The sequence below is a fragment of the Schistocerca piceifrons genome, chromosome 11, assembly GCF_021461385.2.
Source record: "Schistocerca piceifrons isolate TAMUIC-IGC-003096 chromosome 11, iqSchPice1.1, whole genome shotgun sequence".
Classification (NCBI taxonomy): Eukaryota; Metazoa; Arthropoda; class Insecta; order Orthoptera; family Acrididae; genus Schistocerca; species Schistocerca piceifrons.
Genome location: NC_060148.1, coordinates 89,010,531 through 89,020,270, shown reverse-complemented (window position 1 = coordinate 89,020,270; position 9,740 = coordinate 89,010,531). Strand labels below are relative to the sequence as shown.

Here is a 9,740-nt window from a genome sequence, read left to right as displayed (position 1 = left end):
TGGCGTACTGGCAGGTCAGTGTGCAATGCGGCACTGCATACGCAGAGGCCTCTAACGGACGACTGCAGAGTTTTGGAGATGCGGGAGTATCACTAGTGCAATAAGAGACCTTATATTATTTCTCACACGATTTTGGTGTATTTATGTTTGTTCGGGCCCAAGTACTTTCCTGGTAAGTAAATATTGCTGCGCAGTGCATCACACAACAACAAGTTCCCATCCTGCCAGTAACGGCATGATTGAACGCTGGCATCGACCGCTTAAAGGCGCCTTAATTGTGCCTTGAATGACAATGGACCTCCGCATTACCACTGGTTTTGCTCGGCCTCCGTAACATGTATAAACCGGATCTAGACGCCTCACCAGCAGAACTGGTATATGCAGAAGTCCTACGGCTTCCAGGTGAGTTCGTGGACCCACACGCGATTTCGTTGGACGATATTAATGCACCAGTGCTTGTCACCCACCTCAGAGAATGCCTGACGCGACAAGCATCGCGCCATGTACATCTCAAACATTCGTACCCCAAGAGTTACGATCCTGTATACACGTAATGTTGCGAGTAGAGGGCGTCAAACCGCCATTCACACCGCCATATACTGGTCCACATCGTGTCGTCATTATAAGTGACAAAACAATTGATATCATCGACAGTGGCAAGATGAATACTGTATCCACTGATAGAGTGAAACCAGCGTTCGTCCTTCTAGACTCTTCACATTCACATCTGCAAAGCAATTAGGCGAAACCTCTGCCCGCCACCCAGCAACCTCCACCGGCGCCATCGCCGGTTCAAATTGAACGGCAAATGCGTTCCGGACGACGGTTACACTTCCCAGCACGCTTCAGGGATGTCACTTCCAGCATAATCCAATACGGCGCTCCGCTTTCCCGAAGGGGTCTGGTGTAACGACGTCGGGCGTCATCCGACACAGATGTCAGTTTATCAGCTGATCGGCTGGGGTTTGTCAACAGGGTTCGAGCGCTTACCACCAGGAGCGCTGTGAGACACTTTATCCTTGCTGCAGCGCGCCTACATGAATTTAATAATTCGGTTTGACTTTTTAGGTTCTATTAATTTAATAATTTGCTTTGACTTTTTAGTATTCTTGTTACTGTTACTGTTTTCTCGCTTAGTTACCAAAAAGCTGGCAATATTCGTGGCACTGGAAATGTTTCGTAATGTTTTTCCTGCTGTTATGTGAACTAAAAATAAGTTCTTGTCTAAATAAAGCTAAAACTAACTTCTTGTCTAAATAAACTGTTGGACAGAATTATATGTCGCGCGTATCTTATTCTCACTGCGAACAAGAACACGATTACGAGATCGCAAGTACAACACACGCAGGACAGTCTCTAAAAGGAAACAGTTTGACGATCACTGATTTAGCCGATACATTGAGACTGAGGAGCTGTACACGAAGAAATTAGTTTACGACACTCCATTATACTATCAAATATTTACGGACCTATACAGCCCAGTCGTGGCTACAAAATTTCAATTTTTGCTCGTCATTACAATTTTTAGTGGCACAGCGGAAAAAAAACAAGATGCGTTGCCAATCTCTGAAAAGCCTAAAGATTAAGCATCAAGCGTTGTGTCGTGAGTCATAGTAAACCATTAAACAATATATTTCAGATGGAAGTTATTATACGAATTAACGATGGAAACGGACATTCATGTCACATAGTCAAAACGAATTAAACGGAGCTGGAGTCTCTATTCATATTACTAACCATGTTTCTTCGCTTCAGACGTTGGCTATGCTTGTTTTGGTTCAGAATGCGTAGGCGTAACCAAGGAGAGAACAGTTGAAGGTAGCATAGCCGTGAAGAATTCTGTAAATTAATAGGAAGTTAGGAACGTTGGAGTATTGTTTATGTCCAGTGCGGATGGGTCGTTGTCGCTAGTTGTTTGTGTGTGGGCTAGGTGCGGGTTAAAGTATATACCGCAATAACATGTTTAATGTTGCAAAACTTCAACAATTGCTTCACAGCAGACGCAGACGTGAAGAAAATACTAAGCATATCGTTGACATGACAATATTTTGCGGTTTAGATTCATGTATGGCTGTGCTCGGTAAAATTCAAAATTAAATTGTGATTTTTACAGGTCTTCTGGCAATTCGTAGTTACAGCAGTTACGTGAACTGATGGAATCCGATAGTGATTAATCGTATCAGTCTAATTAATGTGTGTGTTTGTATTGCTATATGTGCGTTTTTTTCAAGTCTCTGTTGATTATCAACAGTACCTGGGAACAAGAAACCGACTCCAAGAACTTGTTGTCCGAGAATTCTGATTGTCGGCCCGTGTAGTATTGCCATGAAGGAAGAACCTCTGAACTATTTCTCGCCAGTCGACGAGGTGAGAATGGACTCCAATTCTTCTCTTTCTTTCATTCATCCATCCCTCTAGCACAATAGTGCTAAATGCTATTCACGCATATGCCATCTCAGTTTAGCTGAGTAAATTAAAAAGTAGACCTTCCTTTGAGATAGAAGCTGCACATTCCTGAAATATATTAAATAGTTCCTGCATATCTTCTATTGGTAGCTTAATATTTACTTCACTACAATGGTATGTTTCAATGTGTATAGTTGTTTTAAATACAGAATATCTATATACTGTACATTATCTGCACTACTTCATCCATTGTCATAGATGAAGTATGTTAAGTCAGTAACTGGACTTACGTAGTCTATCAAGATGTGGGATGCCACCTACCTCACAACTTCAAGAATTTTTATTAGTCAAGACATCAGTTTGACTTGGATAATTAACTATCATTTGTTTCTCACTTCTGTGACATTTAAATACACCTTCCACTCTGCAGTCATTTCTTCTATATAATTTTTATAGTGAAAATGTGATAGTTCACATGTAATACTGTTAGCTTTTTAGACTTATGGAAATAGGCCTACTGAAATACCGTGCTGTATCGTGTTTGCCAGAATGCAGTCTTGAAATGTCTCAGTATTTCAGCATTGTTTGTCACCTGAAAGCCTGGAGCTCTTTGTGTCTGTATAATATGCCATGGAAGTCTGCATCCATACTCTACAAACCATGAGTGCATGGCAGAGTGTACTTCCCATTGGCCTGTTACTAGAGTTTATCCCAATCCATTCACATGTGGAATGTGGTAAGAATGCCTGTTTAAATGCCACTGTGCATGATATAATTAGCTTGATATTTTCTTTGAAGTCCCAATGGCACTGGTACATAGGGAGCTGTCATAAATTCCTAACTTGAAATGATCCACCGTCTTTTTGTTGTACGAAGGCAATGACTAGGAACTTAACACATTACAGTCAGTAGCTGCACATAATGAATTTAATCCAACATTATTGAAAATGTTCTTGAAAACGAACCTGAAGAAGCAAGCCAAATGATTACTGCACCCATCAAACATAGATAGACCTAAAGGGAAATTGCAAATTTAGCGGTAGTTGTTTTATTCATCGACTTTACAGATGCGTCTGATTCCACTTGTCTGCTTTCATCCATGACATCATCAGTATGCCAGAAACTGCTAGTTCCATTGTATAAAATATGGCGACAATGACATAACTACATATACACACAAACTAACACGAACAAAAATAAAAATGAGACAATAATTTTTCACTCCAAACATAAAATTAAACTAACAGGACAACCATGGAAAATTGGGGGTTTATCGTGGGGACAAGCAAAATACACAGCAATAATAAAACACTGCACCATCCTAAAACAAATAATATAAAGAAAATTAAATTACTGCATTCTGCTACGCCAACAAAACCACAGGAATTTGACATTTCTGTTGACCTATATAGCTCATCGACAACTATAGATACCAAAAAAACAATACCTACAATGGTGGAAAGTGGAATCTGAAATTTCCCTTGACCTATATAGCTTGGCCGCAGCTACTGATACCAAAAAACTAACACCTACAATACCGAAAAGTGGAACCAAAAGCTCACCAACTCAAAAACTCAAATTCTCCATACCCACTACATGAACTGAAACAGAACCGACCTACCATAGAAATAATACAGACAAAACAACAAAATGATTAAGTTATAGAGTAAAACTGTAACAAAAATTACGTACCAACAAAAGCCTCCAGCAATACCACTTAGATTGCCCACAGCACGTGCATGCATGGGCACATGCGTGTTCCCCCCCCCCCCCCCCCCCCCCTCCCCACACACACACACAGAGCTAAAAAGTCTCCTAAAACACCTACTCACGGACATCATTCCCATATTCATTTCTAACTAAAAAGCAATAAAAATTAGACTTCTTTCCACACAACAAACACCAAACCAAACAGACCTAACAGAAATACCAAACACACACATAAAAAAAAAAACCTTAGTTCAACTCACTGGAAACACTTACGCGACTCATGTTACTGCACCAACTACCTAAACTCAAAGCCACGTTAGCATAACGACAATCAAAATTCAAATGAACCCAATACCATGTGTTAAACTGAGCACTTCCACATCCACCAGCAGAGGGCACCATCAAATACAACAATATGACATCTACAAACACAACCAACTCGGAAACACCGCATAGTAGTGATGTCGCACACCACCCCACCATTAAGTCACAGATCAAAGCAGCTAGTTAGATTCGGGTTCTTCCATTGTGTACCACTGTGGCAAGGATATTGGACATGGCATAGTAATACAATTTAGGAACATCAAAAATAATGTAATCCATATAAACAGCCATGTACATACTTACAGGTGTAGTTTGACAAGGGTTTGAGAGGTAGTTGGCCACCGTCTTGCCATTTACGTGGAAGTAATTTCAGGAAATGACAGAATACCTAAACCTGGATGGGCGGATGGAGATCGTGCTGCTTTGCATATAAGTTAGTTAATAAGACTGGTGCCATACTGCTCATACATTACTCAGTAACAGTCATGAACACAATACTCACACATTGTTTTGTAGTGTAACACTACACATGCTATGCATTGCCATCAGGACCACAGCGAGAATGTTTTGTTTCGATTTTGTTTGCCGTGACTTCTCATTTCGTGGCCTGAAAAGATTGAGCCAGCATGCATCTATAATGAGTGAGATTATAAGTTCAGAAAGGGGATAAGGTGTTGGTATTATATATTGCATAGCTTTGGAAGTAAGTTGTTTCAGAAAAGAAAAATGAAATCAAAAACATAGTGTAAAAGCATTATCTGGAATGATAGATTTTTATTTATTGTTAACTGAAAGTTACAATTCCACCCATCTGCTTCAACTGTGTTATGTCATGTGACTTCATGATGGCACAGGCCTTTTGAGTGAGGTTATGTCAGTAGATGGCTGTTGTTTGTGGTGAGCCACATTCTTGTGTTGGATGTTTATGTTTCAAAGTTGTTTGTTAGGTATCCCAGCCAGTGATTTGACATTATTAGTTGAGTGTGTGAGGTTATCATTGAAAGAGTTTGTGCTGGCTTGCCAGTGAGTTAACTCTTTGCCTTTGAATATGTCTGCTTGTGTCTGTATATATATGTGTGTGTGTGCGCGAGTGTATACCTGTCCTTTTTTCCCCCTAAGGTAAGTCTTTCCGCTCCCAGGATTGGAATGACTCCTTACCCTCTCCCTTAAAACCCATCACCTTTCGTCTTTCCCCCCTCCTTCCCTCTTTCCTGACAAAGCAACCGTTGGTTGCGAAAGCTAGAATTTTGTGTGTATGTTTGTGTTTGTTTGTGTGTCTATCGACATGCCAGCACGTTCATTTGGTAAGTCACATTATCTTTGTTTTTAGATATGACTTAATTTAGGGAAATACGGAAGCGTCCGATCCCGCCCGTCTGCTTTGACCCATGACGTCACAAATATGGCGGAAACAAAAACAAACACACACACTTTCCACAAGAAGCCTAATGACACTAACGGGACAAGCGCGGGAAATGGGGTGTTTTGGGTGGGGGGGCAAACTAAATATAAACAAATTTAGACGCCTTGCGTAGCTACAACGTGTAAGTGAAGACAGCCATGCATGAATACCCACCCACCTCCCCAGGGATCGTAACCCCTGCAACCCATAGAAGATAAAGGTGCTTCAGTAGCTGATTAGTGTTTTTTGTCTTAAAAAAAAAAAAAAAAAAAATCTCACGGGATAGAACGAACAGATCAGAAAGATAAATATAATAAACTAAAACAGAAATTGGAGGAAACAAATAATTAAAATAAGTAATAAGTGTTTTTAAATTAAAAAAAAAAAAACTCACGAGATAAAACGAACGGATCAGAAAAGTAAATAAAATAAGATAAAACAGAACTGGAGACAGCCACACTCAAACCAAACTCCGTGCCATCATGACGTCACACACGACAACACCCTTACGTCACGGGGCAAAGCCGACGCGTGGGATCGGATGCTTCTGTCGACCCTAATTTAGAGATATAATAGGCTGAAATATGAACTCTACTCTTGGATTCATTAATCTATTGGTTTTATCTGACATCATTACAAGTTTACATTTACCCCCTGTATTCCCATTTACTCCATTAGGCCAGGGGTAAATGGAAACTGCTACCTCATAAAGTGTGGGCTGGGTATACATTTACCAGCTGGCTCAACTTTAGAGCAACAGTGCTCTATTACTTATGAACATTTTCCTGAATGATTAAAACAGTGTCACAATTACCTCAACCAACAAACACTAAAAATTATAAAATGAACCATTTTTCAAAGAAATTTATTAAACATTTCAAAATAAGCAATGTTTGAAAGGAATTTACCAAATAGCATTAAAACTGAGGTGGTAAGTAATGTACTCATTGTTAGCATATATAAACAGAACACACAAACACAAAAATGTGTGGCTATGCCTTTTCTCCCCATTTGGTTGTATCAGGACCAAACACAAATTTTTCAAGAGTTTGTAGTCTGTCAGCTAAATGACTCGGCAAACACACTAAATGAATGTTATCTCTTACTGCCATTTCCCCTAGTCTTAGACCGACATGGCTAGTGTGCCCATCAGATATCAAAACAGCATTTTGGTTGGGTGATTAGTGATTTGCGTGAAATTGTTGTATATGAAGGATAAAAACTGTAGTGAACCACTGATAAAACTTAGGCTCCCCCTTCCATCCATTTTTTTGAAGCAACTATGTGTCCCCGGACAGGTTTTACCCAAAGTCCATCGAGTCTGAACTGCACCACCGGGACTAGTGTAGCAGGGGATACAACCCGTCGGCTTTGGACACTGACGTCACAAGTCGCCAATCGAGAAGCGATTCTTCTTAGTGTTGTAGCTCCCTTCAGTGGCTGATAAGTGTTTTTTGGCTTTTTTTAAAAAAAAATCTCACGAGATAGAATAAACAGATCCACTTTATTAAGCAATCAGTAAAAAAACGAAACTGAAACATAACAGCAAAAGCGAAAATGGTAAACTGCTATCTGGCGACTTGTGACGTCATTGTCCAAAGCCGACGGGTTGTATCCCCTGCTGCACTAGACCCGCACCACCTGTATAAATGATCAGTTGTGTCATCTGCAACAACACAGGCCAATATAGTTGTTGATTCGTGATCCAGTAGAACAACATATATTCCGTCTTCCCCGAGAGCTTTTATCCTCGTTGGGTCAATGCCAAACCAAAACTCGTCGCAACTGTAAGTAAAGTGTTAGTTTACATTTTTTGGCCTACATATTTAATACCAGTTATTCACTCAGTGTAGAAGGTATAAACTACAAATAGATGTCTAGCATTCTTTTTGGGACTTCTGAAATTGCTCAGGTTTCTTTAGAGGAATACAGGGATATCGTTTTGCAAAGGCGCTATACCCACCCTCACCAGGATAATCATATTTAAATGGAGTTCTGTTTAACATATTGTTGTACCAATGACCTAAGTTCCTCTTTATCACATTACCATTTCTACATGAGCAAATAAACAGTTGACCAGTGTAGGTTTAGCATATGTAGAAAGATTTTGACAATGCCCAAGGTCTAATTTATCCAGTGATACTGTCTGATCTAAAGAAGTAGATGGAATGAAATCATGTAAATCCTATATGAAGGGTCAGATTTAACGTCTTTTTATTCTTTCATTCTGGACTCCCAGAAAAATATCATTTTCACCCTTTTATTCAGTGGCACATGATTAATTTTGTGACACCAAAGGCTGCTTCTGCTTTCTTAAATGTGTTAACGTCATTTATAACATCGTGTGTAGCCCTTGACAGATCATTTGCAGTGTAACTACAATCTGAACACATTTTAATTTAGGTTCTTGGCTTTTATCATAACTTAATATGGAAGAATACCATCCTGTTTCTTTGCAATCTTCATTTAGTCTGTGTACCCAATTACCGCACTTTGTAAATTTTTAAGGGGTAAATAAAAACAGGCAGTGGTTCTTATTTGGCTTGAAATTAAGTAGTTTCATTATTATAATCTCATTTGAGAATGATAATATAACTTAATAAACCGTAAATATGCTCAACTTACCAATAAATAGAGGAATAAATATCATTTTCTTTTTTCCAAAATCTGAAACTAATAAACAGCAAGACACATCAACATAAAAAGCTCAACAACTAATAAAATTTAACAATAAAAAAAGAGAGCAACATGATGTCAGAATAAGAAATGTTGACTGAAAACAATGCTATCTACAGCTACACCAAATAACTCTCCAGCAAAATTTTATACCTGCTCTTTCCAGTTAATATAGTTTACAAATACCCCACTGATCCAGTCTGGTTTTGGAGGTGTGTTTGGGTTTCTTGGCTCCGGTATTGAGGGCTTTTCGCGTGAGGTACATAGGATAAGTGAAATTTGCGATACTCTTTTTTCATATTGGGTTCCTGGCTCTGAAGGCTGTTGTTGAGCTATGTAGGTCAAGTGAAATTTGCAGTACCGGATTTTTGAGTTGTGCTTGGCTTCCTGGTATAGAGGGCTTTTTTTTTAACTGTATAGCTCTATTTTGCATTTTTTGTTTGTGTAGAATGTTGACAATTTTGTGTGCTTGATTTCTGAGTAAATATTTCTATTGTTGTTGACTTAGTTTGTCATTGTCCAAAACTCCATTTTTCCTGCAGTTGTCCTATTAGTTTCATTTTGTTGCTGGAGCAAAAATTTCATGTGTTATTTATGTTTGTTCTTGAGTGTAATGAGTGGCTTTGTGGTCGCCATATATTGTATATACTAGAAGTAGATGTGTCCGCCATCTGGATGTTGTCAAATGGCTGATGTAAATGGTTGGAATCGCAACTTTCGGTAATCCGCAATGAACATACTATTGACTGACATCAGGACTACAGGGCGTGAGTGTGATGTTGAGCTTGGAAAGAGGGTAAGATGTTAAATTAGAAGCACCAATTTTTGAGACTTGTCATTTGTGCTAAGTAGTAAGGAAAGTAAAGCCATTCTAATTTATCCATTATGTTTTTAACCTATTTTATTTTGTAAATGCTGCAAATCTGTTGGGGGACTTTTTAGTAATTTCAACCTCATGATCTGAATTTGACAACCTGACAGTGATAGCATTGTCTCTGGAAACACATTGTTGAGTTGTGTGTAGTTCATAATGCTGTGAATTACTATTTAAACCATTCTATTTTGTGTGAATATGGGAAGTTTGTGTCTAACCATATGGCAACATTGTGCACTATCTGATAGCGAATGCTCGGTTGTTTTCACAAGGAAAATAAACTGTGACGTGGTTGTTGATGTTCTGTGAGCAATTTTCAAGAATTTCACAAAGAAAAATGTTAAACTA

General features: G+C 38.9%; 1 protein-coding gene across 1 annotated transcript in view; it reads left to right on the top strand.

Annotated features, from left to right (window-relative positions):
• The first annotated feature begins 1,816 nt into the window (after positions 1-1,816).
• Positions 1,817-9,740, top strand: part of LOC124720103 (zinc finger protein 660-like) — a 52,019-nt gene continuing 44,095 nt past the window's right edge. Inside the window, exon 1 of the mRNA XM_047245398.1 lies at positions 1,817-2,367. Within this exon, the coding sequence (XP_047101354.1) occupies positions 2,326-2,367 (42 nt within the window). The 5' untranslated portion in view covers positions 1,817-2,325. The remainder of the gene's footprint in view (positions 2,368-9,740) is intronic.